This window comes from Ictidomys tridecemlineatus, chromosome 4, assembly GCF_052094955.1.
Source record: "Ictidomys tridecemlineatus isolate mIctTri1 chromosome 4, mIctTri1.hap1, whole genome shotgun sequence".
Classification (NCBI taxonomy): Eukaryota; Metazoa; Chordata; class Mammalia; order Rodentia; family Sciuridae; genus Ictidomys; species Ictidomys tridecemlineatus.
The window spans coordinates 198,464,926-198,484,254 of NC_135480.1; the positions used below are offsets into that span (position 1 = coordinate 198,464,926).

A 19,329-nucleotide genomic window follows, 5' to 3' on the forward strand; every position below is an offset into this window, starting at 1 on the left:
AGCAAAAAAGTAATCACAACCACACTACACAAAGCTTAAACCCCAATGTTACCTATGGACTTTAGTTGATAACAATGTATCAATATTATTCAGTTGTAATAAACGTGTTACATCAGTGCAAGGTGTAGCTGATGTGGGAAAAGTACTATATTAACACTTCCTGTTCAATTTTTCTGTAAAACTAAAATTGCACTAAAAATAGTCTATTAATTAGTTTCAATTATACTAATTTAAACCTATATCCACCGAGTATAAGAGTTCTTATTAAACAACATTTGGCATTGGTAGGAGATTTTTAAGTATTTTCCAAGTGTAATGAACAACAAAATTTATCTCATTGTGCTTTTACTTTCTATTTCACCCACCAGCAAGGAAACAAAGTATCTTAGCCTCTATTTAGTATTCACGACAGAGATGGACGCCTGTAAACCCAAATTTCATGATCTGTGAAGTTGTCACTGGTCCAGGGAATCACAGCATTTTCTACTGATCTAGGTGGGTCAAGATGGATCATTGTTCCCAGTGGAGGAGAATGTGTATGATTCCTGGCCAGGAGTGTCAACAAGGATGTGAATCTTCTCCTCTACTGGATGAAAGCAGATTCCTGGCAGTTCTCAGAATAATTGATCCTGGTTCCTGAATTATCACATAGTTAAACTTTCTACACTAGGAGACCCACACTGGACATTAAAACCACCATCATTACCCTTTCTCCTGCAGAATCCCTTCATGTGAAATACGTGGTCATGCCTTTTTGCTGCTTTTCAATTGGACCCAGTTATTTCAGCACTCGAAGATTCCCAGCTTCTGATAGTATTTAGTATTATATTCTCTCCTGAGTATAAACTGTGAACACAGAATTCTGGTGCTCAATAAATGCCATGCATGAAAATGTTCTTATCAACTATATTATAGGTAAATTGCATAAATAATTATGCACAAAAAATACGTAAGAAAAAAAATATTTAAGCAACTGAGCACTGGGTTTGTTCATTAAGTACCACATGATACTGTCTATTCTTTTTTAATAGCAAAATTTCATTTAAACATAGAATACCATGTTATTAATTAGAAGCTTTATGCTTGATAGAACAATACCAGAAACAATCCAAGTGTCCTTCAGCTTAGAAGGGGGACAAAATTGTCCTTTGTTCATACTTTGGAATAATTAGAATAACACAGTAAACAATTATCCACTTATATATACAGCATAGATTACCTATTTTTGTATTATTTTTTAATTTTTAATTTGTTTTAATTAATTATACATGATAGTACAATGCATTTATGCACTTTGTTATATCTACATAGATGGGATACAATTTTTCATTTTTCTTAGTGTACATGTTGCGTAATCACATTGGTCAGGTAGTCACATATATACATACAGTAATAATGTCTGTTTCATTCTACTATCTTTCCTATCCTCACATCCCCTTCCCTCCTCCCTTCCATCACTTTCCTCTACCTAATCTAAGGTAACACTATTCTTCCCTAGTGCTCCCTGCCTTATTGTGAATTAGCTTCTGCATGTTAGAGAAAACATTCAGCCTTTAGTTTGGGTGGGATTGGCTCATTTTACTTAGCATGATATTCTCCAACTCCAACCATTTACTGGCAAATGTCATAATTTTACTCTTCTTTAAAGCTGAGTAATATTCCATTGAGTATATATACCACATTTTCTTTATGCATTTATCTATTAAGGGACACCTAAGTTGGTTCCACAGTTTAGCTATTGTGAATTGAGCTGTTATAAACATCGATGTGGCTGTGTCGCTGTAGTATGTTGAGTCCTTTAAGTCCTTTGGGTACAAATCAAGGAGTGGGATAGCTGGGTCAAATGGTAGTTCCATCCCAATTTTCTGAGGTATCTCCATACTGTTTTCCATAGTGGTTGCACCAATTTTCAGTCCCACCAGCAATGAATGAGTGTTATCTTTTCCCCCACGTCCTTGCCAACATTTATTGTTGCCTGTATTCTTGATGATTGCCATTCTGACAGGAGTGAGATGAAATCTTAGAGTAGTTTTGATTTGCATTTCTCAAATTGTTAGAGATTTTGAACACTTTTTCAAATATTTGTTGATCAGTTGTATTTCTTATTTTGTGAAGTGCCTATTCAGTTCCTTAGCCCATTTATTGATTGGGTTATTTGTTGTTTTGGTGTTAAGCAACTCAGTGAAACCCTGTCTCTAATAAAATACAAAATATGTCTGGGAAGGTGGTTGAGTGCCCTTGAGTTCAATCCCTGGTACCCTCCCCCACCCCCAAAAATGGAACCAGAGATATGTAGAATGGATTTTGGATCAGTATGGTAAGGAGTTGAGCAAGAAGCATATATTGAAAGGTTATTTGTGGTATTGTGAGAAACTTACATCAATAGAATGTTGATACCATGGCTTTGGGCAGGAGAATGACATTGATAGGAAGCATATTTAATGCCCAAGTTCTGTGGTGATAATGAGACATGTGTCCCTTCACTCCTTTGCTGTGAGCATGTTAGAGTGCTCCCGAAATAGCACCGGGTCCAGAAACTAGGTACTAGGGTGTTAACACTCTCATCCTCCAGCTTGGTGTCTTATGGATTTAGAATCACATTTTCCCCATTGTGAATAGAGAAGTCAAAACACTTTGTGAACCAACAAGTTTCTAATAAGAGTATTTGTGTATTATCTTTATTCCTCTAGGGGCAAACTATCTTATGGCTGCTTCGACAAGAAGTTCATCCCACAAGGGAGCCAATTGCAATGAAGTCATTATATCCTGTACGTAATCTGTAGTTGGAGTGGGAGCTTTGATGCTGAGGTCTTCTTATAATTTATAAGATGAGAACTAACAACTATTTCTCAGACTGTGAACCAGTGTGTATTGATATATATTTTTTTTCTTTGTTTCTGAACTGATAACTCTTCAGCTTGTAGCGAAGCAACAGTGAGCTCCACCTGTTTCCCTGAGCTCCACATCTTCCAGAGAAAGATGGAAGAACTTTTCCATATTCTGTAGCAGAACATATATGTGCTCATGGCCTAAGGATCCATGTCAGGGCAGGTATAAAATTTACCTTCAGTAATATGATTGTGTGTGTGTGTGTGTGTGTGTTTGTGTGTGTGTGTCTGGAAATGCTTCTGATCCCTAGAAACCCAGCCCTCCCCGCACTAGAATGTGACAGACAGCTCCATATAGAGTAATTTATCTTCAACTGAGTCTCCATCCAAATTTTGAGATGATGAGATGAAACCACATTTCCATAAAAAATAATTTACCTCAAACTGATACTTCATCTACTTTTTTGAGAACATGCTGGAAAAATGTACCTTCTTTTGTTAATCCTTAACACATTAAATCTTGTTGGATTAGTTGTGTTTTTTCAAATTATGCATTCCAACCTCTGTAACTTTCTTCATCTCTGCTTCCAAAATCCAAGTGTAAACATGTATTCTATGATACCTAAACTGCTGCAGTAACCTCCTTTTCAGATCCCTGATGATGCTTGTGCCTTCCTATAATCTGATCTCTATCTAAACAGTGAATGGTTTATATTGTTATTCACTTCCTGTATAAGTTGATTTTGTGTGTGTGTGCTGTAGTGCTTTGATGAGAATAGAATTGAAACTTTCTATTGCTTCATAATAGGCCTTGTATTTCTATTACTTCAGAAAAAGCCTCTGGCCTGTCACCATTTCTCCAGCTGCATGTCTTTCCCAGGATAGCCATGATCTTGGCTGGTTCTGCTCCTTAAGTGCACAGCTGTGCTCTCTCCAAACACTTCACTGAAGTGCCTGCCTTTGTAATCTTCAGATGACAGGCTCTCATATTCTGGGCTAATTGGAAAGAGCACATAACAGTCACATTTCCCATACCCAGTCTCTTGTAATCAACAATCTATCAAAATTATAAATGCACATTCTCTCCAATACTAAAGTAGGCATTTGTCCTACGTGTATATGCATTGCAGTATAAAATGAAATATGGAGATCATTATTTATTGTAATCTTGTTGGTAATAATAAAACATTGGAAACAACTTACATGTTCAACAGACTGCTATTTACCATTGTCACTGTGATAAACTGTTAGTAACATGGTAATCAGATGACTGACTATGTAATTAATCTCAAGTAACATTAACAACATTTTTAAACTAGTGGGATAAAGGGTATAGTACTTTTAAAGGTAATTTCATTCAATCAATTTGGGACAACTGTATACTTCAGGTAATCCCAAAAATGGGTTGTAAGATAGTGAGGCAACTCCTCACTTCAACTCTCTAACATGTTTAGACTAAATAAAAGTTAATGGCTTCAGAGTCTATACTTAGGTAGAACATCATATTCTCTTTCCCTGTTATTTGGTGATTGTTAACAACAATTAGTTTAAGACCAACAGACCTGAGGAGAGGGAGAGAGGAATGATAGCAAACTACAAGAAATGGTAGAAATACAGGCTGAGATTGGTGAAGAACTGCTGGCATAAAACCAAGGTGAGGAACTACAAAAAGGAGAAGTTATTTTTTTGTTTATGAGGAAAAGAAATGAAGAACTTCTTCTGAGTCCATCCAGGATGTGGCTAGAAAAGGTGATCATTTCCTGGCATTTCATAGACTTCAAAAAGCAAGATTTGGTTTGAGATGAGAGAATACACAAAAAAGGAATTTGGAAGAGAAACAGAATTTATCTCCACATTCTATGAAAATTCCTTTAGAAAGGTTGACATAAGACTTAAAAAGGGTAAGTGAGAAAGAGTTTTCCTGAAAAAAAATGATGGATGTATTTCAAAGTATATCACCAGACATCTAATGTTGATTGGATTCCTGCCCTTGAGGCTCCCGCCTTGACCTGCTGCATATGATTCTTCCACCAGTTCTCCAGACCCAGATACCTTGCTGATTCAAATCTCCCCATGATGTTCTCTAATCTTGATCCAAACCATGGAAATAAAGCGTCAGCAAAAATGTGCTTCAGAACCTGGGAAAGGTTCAGCTGGCTCAACAGACCCTTAGAGATCTTCTATACAATCTCACTGATTGGTTTCTTACTTCGCCTTGCTCCTAATTACCTAATCTTGGATTTCCATCATGAATTCTTGGACTCCTCATGTTTGAACCTGGTCTGATCTGATGATGATTCAGATGTTTCTTGATTTCTGCAAAAGATATTGTGTTGGTTCTCAGTGAACAAATAATATCCTTTATTCAGACTATCTAGCCATTAATGTGGCAAAAGATTAAGATATTTTTTTTCAGATTAAAGTGCACATTTTGACTCATTTTGCTTTTCATTCTTTCCCATTTCCTGCTCGTCTTCACTTCCAGCAAAAGAAGAGCATGAGGAGGGACAATCAGAGCAGTGTGTCGGAGTTCCTCCTCCTGGGGCTCCCCATCCAGCCAGAGCAGCAAGGCATGTACTACGCCCTGTTCCTGGGCATGTACCTGACCACGGTGCTGGGGAACCTGCTCATCATCCTGCTCATCAGGCTGGACTCTCGCCTGCACACCCCCATGTACTTCTTCCTCAGCCACTTGGCCCTCACTGACATCTCTTTCTCCTCAGTCACGGCTCCAAAGATGCTCATGAACATGCTGACGCAGACTCAGTCCATCTCCTATGCTGGGTGCATTTGCCAGGAATTTTTTATGTATTTCTCACATAAAAAAAATGTATTTCTTGACAGCTTCCTTCTGACCTGAATGGCCTATGACAGGTATGTGGCCATCTGTCACCCACTGCACTACACCAGAATGATGAGACAGAGCGTCTGTTTCTTGCTTATAATTGTGTCCTGGGTCTTGTCCTTTGCCAGTGCCCTTTTGCACACTCTCCTTCTAGCCGATCTGCCTTCTGTGGAGACAACACTCTTCACTTCTTCTTCTTACTTGAGTCTTACTCAAGCTGTCCAGCTCAGACACCACCATCAATCTGCTGGCTATCCTTACTGTAGGAGTAGTGGTCAATACCTTGCCACTCCTGTATATTCTGATCTCTTATGGCCACATTGGGGCCACCATCCTGAGAAGACCCTCCATCAAGGGCATCTGCAAAGCCTTGTCCACATGTGGCTCCCACCTCTCTGTGGTTTCTCTGTACTATGGAGCCATTATTGGACTCTACCTTTTCCCTTCATCCAATAGCACTAAAGACAAAGATGTCATTGTGTCTGTGTTATACACTCTGGTCACCCCCATGCTGAACCCCTTCATCTACAGTCTGAGGAACCGGGACATGAAAGAAACTCTGAGGACAGACTCAGAAGCAGAACCTTTTCAGTGTAATATGCTTTATGTTTCCACTACCTGCATATGAGACCTTATCCATCCCATGTATACATACAACCTTCTCTGAATCTCTTTTCTTAATGAATCTTTATATGGTATTTTCTTTTCTGCCTGTGTTTACACTTTGAATTTAGTTATTCTGTGTAATATTTTGTCAGTTTGTCAGTTTGGGGAATATTTTTACAGATATACCTTCATATTTTTTCTTATTTAATAGCATCCTTTTCTTGTAAATATTTCAAATGTTCACATAGTCACAGATTTTGGTCCTTTTTCATTGGGTAATCCTCTTCCTTTTTTATCAAAATTTGTCCTTTCTTAAGATAACAATTATATATATTTGTTCAAGTAAATTCATGGGTTTTTGTTTGTTTTTACCTTGTCATATACTTAGATTTTATTTTGTGAATAATCTTAATTGTTAATTTAGTTTATTGTTTTTATGTGTTTTTTGTTTATTTTTATCTTTTTTATTTGATACATAAAAATAATACATATTTACAGGGTACCATGAGATGTTTCCATTTGTATACACAAGGCATACTTGTTCAAATTTTTTTTTAATTTTTTATTTTTTTTATTGGTTGTTCACAACATTACAAAGCTCTTGACATATCATATTTCATACATTAGATTGAAGTTGGTTATGAACTCCCAATTTTACCCCAAATGCAGATTGCAGAATCACATAGGTTACACATCCACAATTTTACATAATGCCCAATTAGTAATTGTTGTATTCTGCTACCTTTCCTATCCCCTACTCAAATTTTTTTTTAAAAAAGCTAACTAATTTCTCAAATACTTATCACTTCTTTTTGGTGAAAACTTTCAAAGTCTCCTCCAGTTTTTTTGGTATGTATAATATATAATTATCTATAGTCACCATATTGTTCAATAGGTTAACAGAACTAATCAGTCTAACTATAACGTAGTACTAATTGACCAGTCTTCCCCCAACCCTTTCACCTGTTCACCCCAGTGACTGTAATTTCATTTATATATATATTTAATTTTGGTTGTAGTGATGGTGATTAGACACCCAACTTTTTTTCCCCTCAAATGAGAATTTCTTTCTGTAAATGAAGAGAACATGGTTTAGATAGAATCTGAACAGATTTGAAGTGTGAACCACAACTTGATTAGGGAGGATTAAGTGTGTGTGAGAAATAGTAGAGAGTGTGGATGTTTTTCAGGAGACTTTCCAGGAGTTGCTGTGATTGTGGGTGATCAGTCCATTCTGATATGGGGGGTGGGGTTTAGCCTTTTAGGGTGTGGACAGAAAATAACCAGGCAGGAAGTCAGGAAGTACAGGCAACCTGCAGGGAGCTCAAATAGGTGTTTGGTGTAGTTGAATCAGCTGTATTTTCTCTTTAAATGAAACAAAGTTGTTTCCCTGCCCAGCTGCATAAATGCCATCCTATGTTCTATCTCCAATGGCAGTTTTGACTTCAGTCTTGGAGAAACTGCCTGTGGTCCAAGCAAATGTACTTAACTTTATTAAGTCAATCACTGTGGCAGATATTTCCATGGCTATTATTTCAATGAGTTATAGTAATTGATATGAAGGAGGAAGTTCAAGTTAAGGGGGATTTAATAACTAGGCCTGTGCTAGTTGGTTTAATTAGAACTCAATCTACTGAGGGTGTGAGGTCAAATCATACAACTATAAACCAGTTGAATATTTTTCACGCTTCTGTAATATTTTTGTCCATTTCACTTTCATCTCTATAATAATATTGAATTTGGATATGAACAAAATGACATATATAAGATGTTATATGCACACATATGATGTAGTTTTCCTGTAAATGTACATGTGTTAATATATATAAAATATATGATCGTATTTTAAGTAATAATGTTACCAAGAGCTCAGTCCTTGTCCCGGATGCCAACTCAATAATGAGGACATGGTTTTGCCTTGCTAGCAAAGGAGAAACACAGGGCCTCTTTGTTCCAGAGGCTGTGATTCTGCCCATCAGGGAGAACTGAGGGTTTTTAAAGAGATTCATTCTGCTGATCCCTGTGGTGAGCTGTGACTCACTTGTTAATTTGAGAGATAGCCTTTCAAGTCTGAATTACTTGGTTCCTGTGGTAGGTGGGTGCTCAAAGATAGATAACTTGGCCTAGGATGGGAAAAAGGAAATCCAGTTCCTTAGTCATAATGGCAGAGCAGCAAAGGCATATAAAAGCATGAAGTGAACTATCATTACAATACTGTTTAAAGAAATATTCATTCAACATCATTCACATTTAAATAGCAAAAAACCAAACAAACAAACAAAAAACATAACAATGTGTGGAAGCTCCTTTGGTCTTCAGCTATATTTTCCTTGCTCTTGAAGAAACCCAATATCTTTGAGTATTTTCACAAATCTTTTACTTTTCATTAGAATTTTAACACTTCCACATCAATCCTTCAATTTTGTCTTCCCCATACTGCACAAAAATAAAATAAGACTATACTCATCTGAATTTTTCTTTTGTTGTCATCTACTATTGTTCCTGTGAAATCATCTTTATATTTTCATATTCCACTGTGATGCTCTTATCTGCTCTATTTTCAGAAACCATTTATTTTCCTTTGGCTTTCAACACTTTTCTATAATGATCATGCTTCGACAAACAATTTTGCGTACGCATCCTCTGTGTAGATTCAAGAAGAAGGATAACTGGATTGTAGAGCATGTGTATATCTAATTGAACTATCACTGCTAAACTCTCCCACAAAACAATTACAATATGAAGACAATATGATAAGACTTCATACTATATGATCTCAACTGTATGACATTTTGGAAAAGGCAAAACTAAAGTGATAATAAAAATATTAGTGGTTACTAAGTCTTTGGTGCTGGAGAAAGGGAGGGATGAATATGTAGATCAAAGAGGATTTTCAGGGCAGAATTTTTTCCTGTATAATGCTAAAATTGAGTGCTTGTCACTATATAACTTTAAAAATCAAGCAAAGGAAAAATTTGTAGTGAATTCTAATATAAACTGTTCATGCTTATCAATAATAATGTATACATATTGGTTCAATTGTAATAATTGCACTATATAAATTCAAGATGTTGTTGGGAGAAACTGTGGCCAGTGCCTGGGAAAAATACATTGTGAACTCTTTCTGATTAATTTTCTATGAACGTAAGCCTACTCTAAAAATAGTTTATTAATTATAATCAATAGTGATTTAAATCTGTATCCACAGAATTCCTATTACTTTGCCTCTGAAACAATAAGCAGTATTGACAGAAGATTTTATAATGTTTTCCAAGTGTAGTAAATAGCAAATTATATCTCATTGTTCTTTACTTTCTATTTTGCTTATTATTCATTAAGTAAAGCATTTTCGAATATGTTTACTGGCCGTTAGTGTCAGAAATGGCTATTACCCACCCAGATTTCATGATCTATGAATTGTCCCTCAAAGATAGCAGTTGCATTTTCTTACAAATCTAGGTCTAGGTGACACAATGTTCTCTTTGGAAGAGAATGCTTGCTATTTCCTGGCCAGATTTTCAAAGAAGCAGATTTCTTTCTCTATTGGATGGAAGCAGATCACCTGCTGTCTCAGAGATAATAGAGCCTGGTTCCTGAATTACCACACAGAAAAAAGCTTATGTCCACTAGGAGAGTCACAATGGGCCATTAGAACATCTATCATTACCCTTCTTGCAACAGAATTCCTCTATGTAAAACCATGGTCATGTTTTTTCTGGCTTTTGTCTTTATCTTTTTCATTGTTGAAAGTTTTCAAATAACTTGCAAATTTATTCTTTGTATACTGTTAATTATAAACATTATGCAAATGTCTTCCATTATTTAAAGATTGTTACTATATTAAAGATTATCTACTGTCTACCAATGCCTTAATTTTAATGTACTTGAAGTTATTCGTGCATCAGTTTGCTATTTTTTAAAATTTTATTTTAAAGTGGGTCTTTGGGTAAGTCACCCTGAAAAGGGAAGATATTCTGATTTCTAGTAAATAAGGGAGAGATATGCCATTGGTAAGTGTGCAGAGACTGAGAAAGAGGAACTACAAAACTTTTTAATGTACTTTTTAGTTGTAGATGGACACAATACCTTTATTTTATTTATTTTTTTCATGATGCTGAGGATTGAACCCAATGCTTCACACGTGTGAGACAAGCTCTCTAACAATGAGCCACAACCCCAGCTCTCCAGTATTTTTTGACAGGGGACCATCTTATATTTGATGAATTCCCTCTAGCACAATTTGCTACAGGTAATTCAGCACTAATGGGCTTAACCCTGTGATCTTGCTTTAGCATAGACTTGCTGCAAAATAATAGCCTACAACACGGTCAATGTGTACTATAGTATCTTTTTCACAGTAAATGCCTTTCAAACTCAGAGATATTAATACCAATTCAAGACACACACACACATACACACACACACACAGATACAAGTACCTTATATCTAACAGCTTATGTGTGCAAGACATTGTCTAGAGTCAGGAAGAAGTTTGTAACTTTGGAAAATACAAGTCAGGTGAGAGCCTAGAGTAAAATCCGCGTCCCTAGTCAATACCATGAGAAATTGAGCTAGATGTCATCAGAAATCAGAGTAGTTGAATATCAGTATTACTTGCTTTGATATCAATTCAGCAGGATACAGTTATTATAGCATTTGAGATTTTCACTATCTGATAGGATTTTAAGCTGGCATTGGCTAGGAAATCATGTGCTTTATAGTATGGTTCAAATCAAGTACATTTGAATTTTTTAGTGTTTTCATTCGTGCATTATAGTTACTCATAGTGGCGGAGTTCATTTTCACCCATTCAAACATGCAAAGAATATAACTTATCATCCCAAAATCAAATAACCCAATTAATAAATGGGCATATGAATTAAACAGACAGTTCTCAAAAAGAAGAAATACAAATGGCCAGCAAATATAAGAAAAAAAATGCTCAGCATCCTTAGTAGTAAGGGATTTGCAAATCAAAACTACACTATCTCACACCACTCAGAATGGCAGTCATCAAGAATACAAGTAATAACAAATGCTGGAGAGGATCTGGAGGAAAAGGAACACTTTTACAATGCTGGTGGGATTGTGAATTAGTACAACCACTGCGGGAAATCAGTATAAAGGTTCCTCAAAAGGCTAGGCATGAAACCACCTTATGACCCAACTATACCACTCCTCAGTATTTACAATTCCTCAGATGAAAGTCAAAGGGAGATCAGTAGAGAAAAGGGACCAGGAAGTGGGAGGGAGGAAATGCTGGAGGGTTATGTTGTCCAAATTATATTGTTATACTGTTGTACTTGTATCAATATGTAACAATAAATCCCATTATTATGTACAACTATAATGCACCAATAAAAAATCGGAGGTAAAAATAATTGGAGGTCCAGGAAGGAATTATAAGGATATATTATCTCCTATTCACTCATTGTTTTGAAGTCCGATGGCAGTGACTGAGCCCACCCTCTTGAAATGGAGTGGGGGTCAGAACAAGGGGTCATAGAACGTGTTTCCTTGATGGCCACTGTGTTAAAGAGGTTTCGCCTTTTCTTGGGTTGGATAATGGTCAAAACTGAATAGTTCTCCTGTGTCCCCTCCAGGTTGGGGATATTTAGAGACTTCCAAACAGCCTTCTCATGCATCCACTGCAATGTGGTTAAAGTATTTTTTCTCTCTGTAGACACTCCTCCTCAGATCCCCTCATTATATAATGCTGTGCTCCATACAATTATCTGCCTCAGAGTCTCTTTGGCTTTCTAAAAGCTCTTTTCGGGCAGACTGAATGGCTTATACTATTCTTTATCACACAACCCACCTGTGGTATACAGGAAACTTTTGTTGAGTTTTGGTTTATTGCCCACTATGATAAGAAATGAAAATAGTTTCTGAACATATTTCTCTTGTTTTCCCACCTGCCCTTTCTTCTCATTTCTTCTTTGCAATTGTTTTTGCTTTCATAAAAGCCAGAGCTATACATACCAAACTCTTTAAATGGTTCTAGTCCACTAGCTTCTCCTGTTAAGCTTGAAATAAGGAGGAAAGTACCTTCCTTCCTATGGGGAGGATGTGGAGCTTCATCCAAAAGAACCCTACTACAAGACCTTCTCTCTTGTTTCCAACTTAAAAATATTTTTAGACCCACGTTAGATTGAGAGGCTTAAGAGTTATAATATTGATTATTTGGAATTTTCTATAAATATCTTCATTTTCAACTTTACTATTATATTTCAACTTACTAGACTATTTTGTCTATTTTATTTTGTGTCTATCAAAATGTTGTCTCTAGGGAAACCCTGACACCTGATGCTCCTTTTCCTGATCACCAGGACAAGATGGAATTTTGTGTGTCTGAATAATTCTTGTTTAAGACTTAGGTAAAGCAATACATGCTCTGGGAAGTCTTTAGTATCCTCCTACACCAAGCTGTGCTACTTTTTCTTCCTTTGATTTATACTGTTCCACATAAACTATTATGGTCCTCACGGAATCACTTTGGAGTCAGACAGCCAACACTCAAATCTTCCTTTCACTAACAGTATGGTTTTGCGGGTGTTTGTCACCTCTTTGCACCTGAGTTTTCCTAAACTATGTATTTGAGTTGTTGTCAGGATAAAATTAGATGATTTTACTGCATATGAAGCCTTTAGATCAGTACCTGAGACATCCAAGGTGACTTTGTCACTGAATACCTTTATGTGTTTGGGATAAAAGAAGTATGCACTATACTCCTGAAGGACAAGAAAGCAGTATGTTAATTCTAGGTGAGTGAAGTTAAACCTTCTTTGAAAGTTCTAGAAGGATTCAGAGTTCCTGGATGTCTGGGTACCTTTATGGTAGGGTAGCTATATCTTTACTTAAAAAAAAAAAAGGAAATTTTCTTAGAAATGAACGTGTGAAAGGCCATTTTGTAACAAGTTTTAAATCTGCAGAAGGACCAGTCCTGATGCCTTCTGTTTAGTGATACCAGCCAAAATATTTTCCAATCCCAATATTTAAAAAAAAAATAAAGTCTTACAAAACAAATTCTGCTTTACTATTTTCCTCAGGTGCAAGGATATTATCAGCAAAGCATTTTGAAAAACAAATGTAGAGGAAAACAAATGAGTTATATTTTTAATAATTTGTATTTATGTTTAGAGGAAACAAGATCATCCTGCCCACATCCTGCACAGGCAGTGGAAATGGGGTTCCCCTCAGTGGAATGGGCTGGCTGAGAAATAAAAGCTAGGAAAAATAGGACAACGAAAAAAACCACAGGACACAGAAAACAATTTCAAAAATGGGGGCAGGACAGGCAAGCCCATCGTGTGGATCAAGCTTCCATACTATGGCAAAATGGAGTCTGCTCCTCCTTTATTTATATCAGGAAACATCAAAGTCTTCCATAGAATGTTCTGCAAAAAAGTTAAAGGTGGGCGGTCTAGTTCCCAACAGGTTATGCTCATCTGCAGAGTACTATGAGGGATCTTCCTAATAGAGCAGAGATAAAGGTCACGTGCATTGGGCAATCTATTGCCACAGGAGAGCCATGGATAGCCAAACTAGATCCCCCGGCTACCCTCAAGATCATACAAATGTTGTCAAAAGAAAAGTATCAGTGGGAGGAATATGTCTTCTTACTCAGGAGTTTAAATAAGGCCCCTTTCATGTCTTTATTTCTCAGGCTATAAATGAAGGGGTTCAGCATGGGGGTGACCACTGTGTACATCACCGAAGCAATTATGTTGTCATCACCGGTGTTGCTGGATGAGGGAAGAAAATAAAGACCAATAATTGCCCCATAATAGAGAATCACCACTGAGAGATGGGAACCACAAGTGGACAGGGCTTTGTAAATGCCCGTGGAAGAGGGAGCCTGGAAGATAGTGAACCCAATACGACCATACGAAACCAGGATGCACAGGAATGGAAGCACGATGGCTGCTAACCCTGCAGTGAAGATCACCAACTGGTTGAGGGAGGTGTCTGAGCAGGACAACTTAAGCAGGGCACCAAGGTCACAGAAGAAGTGGGGGACAATGTGGTCAGCACAGAAGGACAGCCGGGCCAGGAGGAGGGTATGCAAAAGAGCACAAGCACCAGCAATGACCCAGGACACAGCTACCAACATGTCACACAGGCTCTGACTCATGACACTGGTATAATGTAGAGGGTGACAGATGGCCACATACCTGTCATAGGCCATTGAAGTGATAAGAAAACTGTCCAAGTCAGCAAAAAATATGAAAAAACATGTCTGTGAAATGCACCCTTCATAGGTGATGGATAGGTGCTGGGTCTGCAAGCTCAACAGCATCTTTGGGACAGTGACAGATGAGAAGGAGATGTCAGTGAGGGCCAAGTGGCTGAGGAAGAAGTACATGGGGGTGTGCAGGCGAGAGTCCAGCCTGATGAGCAGGATGATGAGCAGGTTCCCCAGCACCGTGGTCAGGTACATGCCCAGGAACAGGGTGAAGAAGATGCTCCATTGCTCTGGCCGGATGGGGAGCCCCAGGAGGAGGAACTCGGACACAATGCTCTCATTCTCAGACTTCATACTTATGTATCAATGTGGGGGTGAGGTACTGTGAAGAAAGTTGAAGGGAAAAAGTATAATGTCTTGGAATAAGAAATGATGATTGTGGCATAGAGTGATAGAGATGTTCTTCTGACTTAGCAAGTGTCTTCCATATTTTCTTACATTTACCCCATATTTCACTGCAAACATGGTAGAAAATAATGTAGGTGTAGGATGTATAACCACTCTCTTTCTTGTCTGGTCCCAGTCTCTGTAAATGATAATACTAACAGTTAATATTTACTTAATAATTTTCCTTTTACACTATTCTAACAACTTAGTGTAGGGCTGATGTAGTAGTCTTAGATATAGGAGCTAGGTAGGTACTGTCACCATTTCTACAATCTGAATGCCAAAATTAATTTTTAAAAGGAATACTAATCTTTTCAGTGTCTCTAAAGTAGCCTATAAGAGATTTTCCCAGCCCAAGTCAATATGAAAATCTGTATCTCTGTTATTTAAAAAGAAGGTAGGAATTCACTATAATATATCAAAGCTTATTTTAAAGCTATTGTGATTGCAGTAAATAATGTATTTTTACAAAGAAAAAACAATAAAGCAATGGAGGAAAAGATAGAGACTAGATATGGATAGGTCTATGGTGAATATTGACAGTTGACAGAAGTGGCATTTTAAGTCACTGAGAAAACAGAAAAGAATGGATTCTTCAATTCATGGGCAGTTGGCCATCCATACAGGAAAAAATACCATTATACCTGTATCTCACACCATACACAAAAAGTCCCAGATGAATTTAAAAATTAAATATGAGAAACAAAATTGTAGAACCAATAGAAGAACATACCATACCTTATATTTATGATCTTAGGGTAGAAATATAATTTTGGGGGTGTGAGGAGGTGGAGTACTGGGTATTGACCCAGGGGTTCAATAACCACTGAGCCACATCCTTAGTTCATTTTATTTTTTATTTTGAGACAACTCACTAAGTTGCTTAGGGCCTCACTAAATTGCTGAGGCTGGCCTCAAACTTGCAATTTTTATGCCTCAGGCTACCAAGTTGTCACCCAGATACACTTTTCTTAATCAAGACCCCATAAAACAGACAACATAAATCCAAACTAGTTTGAGTGCATTAATATAAAATTTCTGAACTATACCACCTCCACCACAAGCCTGTAAAGTTAAGAGACAAGCTACACCCTGGAGAATATGCCCCAATCAGCAAAAGGTTGATATTCAGGATGCATACAGAATTCCTATGAATCAATAAAGAAAAGACCAAAATTACAATGAAATTTAGCAAAAAGGCTGGGCATGCCTATTATCCCAGTGGCTCAGGAGGATGAGAAAGGAGGATGGCGAGTTCAAAGCCAGCCTCAGCAACAGCGAGGTGCTAAGTAAGCTAAGGTCTCAGTGAGATCCTGTTTCTAAATAAAATACAAAACAGGACTGGGAATGTGGCTCAATAGTTGAGTGCCCCTGAGTTCAATCCCTAGTACCAAATAATAATAATGATAGCAAAAATATGAACTAGAAATTTATATAAAATGAAGTTCATATGACCAATAAACATATTGTAAAGAGTCTAAATGTGATAAAAGAAATGCAATTTAACACAATGAAGTGCCATTAATAAAAATTTTAACTGGGCGCCATGCATCGACAAGCATGTGAAGAAAAGAAACTCACATGTTACTGCTAAATATTTAAATTTGTTCCTCCACTTTGAATATTTCTTATAAAGTTGGAGATTAATTTTTCTTTTATGTAATAATTTTGTTCCACATATCCCCTAGGGAAAAAAAATGCTTGTTTTTCCTTATAAGGGAATAGATTACATTATCTTTTGCAGCTTTATAAGAGTGAAGTATTGAAACAATTATTGACTAGTACTAAAGAAATAGGTAAACAAATGTTAACTTACCACATAATTCTATCCATCAGTAAAACTTAGTGAACTCTGCATTCCATATGTCTCTACGTTCCATTTGTCTCCTTTATAATTAAACTTGAGATAAAACAGATGCAAAATTCTTGCTCACAGTGAAAGGAAGAATGTAATTATGAACCATTTCAATCCAGTAGGTGAAAATTCATGTCAAATGTTAACTTTCAGGAACTATAGCAATGCAGCCAATGGTTTCATATGCAGTTTAGAAGCAGAACCAGAATATTTATGAACGCTTATAAAGTCTCCCAGAGTCAGGTGGAAAATGATCTACTACTTAGCCATATGAGCGAAGTCTTTGTGCACAGACTAAAGCCTGACTCCAGAGTTTTCACTAATTTAAGAAAATGAGTGAAAAAAAAAACCTCTCTAAATTTCTTGAGATTCTTCAAATTATCTCAACCAGGTTTTTTTTTCTCATTTTTTCTGCAAAACTACAATTGTGTAGCATGATTTCCTGTACAATATTTTCTCTAGTTGGAATTTTAATGTCTTTTTTTCTCTTGATGAAAAGATTTCAGATACCTGGGAGAGAAAGAGCCCCACAGCCAACACCATCAGTAAAATGATGTGGCCAAGAGCAGTTGATTTGGGGTACTAGGGTCAAATAGCAGAACATGGGCACCAGCTGCCTCAGAGTGAGCAGGGAGAGGGTTAAAATTACAGGTAGGATAAAAGCAGAGGCTATAGACATTGAGTACAAATTTACTCTCTTCCCCATTGGAAAGACTGCAATAGGACAAGACTGGAGAAACACTTGTGTTGCTAATAAAATCTGATAGAGCAATTTGTTTTAGGTACTTTTGAAATACTATTCACTTGTCCCACAACCTTTCAACATAAGCATTCTGATCCTCATTTTAGAGAGGAGGACACCCGGACTCAGTGATGAAACTGAGTATAGCATTAGTCTATATTCAGCTGAAGTCTATCTGACCTGAAAGACTATATTCTTCCAACTATATTTAATGCTCTCATTAAATATATGGTCCAGTAAGACAGCACTTGCTGCCTGGGAGCACTCAAGAGTTTCAAGAAGTAAATCTGAGAATTTATGAGTGAATCAGAATCTATGATTTCAAGATTTGTGCCTAGTGATAATATCAGTAATACTGTTAATAAAAATTAGTATTGTGAGTAACATTATTAGTGATTATAAATATTATTATACTATAATATTATTGGTATTATTATAGATTATAATATTATTAAAATTAGGATATCTATCATTCATTGATTACATATTTATTGTGTGAATAATACAGACCAGCTTTTGTGACATGTAACCTATATCATGTCAACCTAATGGGACCATGAAAACAGTATCGTTCTCATTTAACCAATTGGAAATTAGGGCTTAGAGTGTGTAAGTAATGTGCCTAAAATTGTACATTTTGAAAATGATGGGAATATCATTCAGTCCCAGATTTTTCTGATTTCAAACCCATGCTCCTAATCACTAGGCTCTCTTGCCTCTAGAAGTGTATTTTTCACAAAAGAGACACCTGTATATACAGTTCCTCATTAAGAAGAAGGTGAGATCTGTAATTTCCCAAAAGTCTTTGGATAGAAGGCTTGATTAGATGATTAGGGGTAAATAGAGAAACTAGGATACCAGCTACTTCATATAATGACAACTGAGCATAAAGTGGAATTTTTAGGACTTCAAGACAAAATCAGAAGACCCTGGCCAATGTTTTTCCTGGGCTTCCTGATTTTCATCAATGGAGAAAGGTTACAGCAACTATGGTACACTTTCAGTGGAAGGAAAAAATTGTTTTAAAATGAAGTGAATTCATGAAAACTTTATAAAATTTCTGAAAATAGATTATAGAAAATTGTACATGGGCATATTTATAACTATTTGTAAAAATGCAGGTCATTATTATTATTTTTTAAATTTTTAACCTGGAAGGGTATGCTCACAGCTGGAATGTAGGTCAGATATTCAGCAACGTGTGACATGAAAAAACATTCTCCTGGAAAGTGCAAACCCCAAAGAATTATCATTATTAGGTCCACCCAAGTTATCTGAGATGGTCCAAAGAAATTATATAAAGTGTACCTGGCACAAGCGTACATGTGTGGACCATTACCACACATGCGCGCGCACACACACACACACACACACACACACACATTTCTGAATGGAGACTGTAAGCATTGCCCTTACCTAGCTCAGTGAGAGATAAATTCAAACACTGTCACCTCCATGGTTTGAACTAATTTTTCATTTTTCTCTCCAAGAGACTTGACCTAGGATAGGGAGATAAGTCACAAGCTCAGCTCAGACATGGGGAAGAGGAGCAGTCTTTCCTTTTCGTCGCCTCTAAGACAATGACAAGGAGATCCCTCTTTACCAGCCAGATCAGGAACCCAGGGGACCACTGCCACAAGTTTCTGGTGAGAGACAATTAGGAAGTGATTGCTGTGTTTCCCTAACTATTCCCAGTGTTTGTGTGCCTTTCCCAGATACCAAAGACAGCCAACTCCTTTGAGAATAAAAATGTAAATAATTTTTATTACTTACAGATTCATTTATTTATAAAGAATTTTAATATCTTATCTATGAACTTAT

General features: G+C 36.8%; 1 protein-coding gene and 1 pseudogene across 1 annotated transcript; one reads left to right on the forward strand and one right to left on the reverse strand.

Annotated features, from left to right (window-relative positions):
* The first annotated feature begins 5,325 nt into the window (after positions 1-5,325).
* On the forward strand, positions 5,326-13,503 carry LOC144376718 (olfactory receptor 1J21-like; annotated as a pseudogene).
* Positions 13,504-13,876: 373 nt separating this feature from the next.
* Positions 13,877-14,818, reverse strand: LOC101964633 (olfactory receptor 1J1). Its single transcript, XM_005320928.4, has one exon. The coding sequence runs from the start codon at positions 14,816-14,818 to the stop codon at positions 13,877-13,879; it is 942 nt and encodes a 313-aa protein (XP_005320985.4).
* Between the last annotated feature and the right edge of the window lie 4,511 nt (positions 14,819-19,329).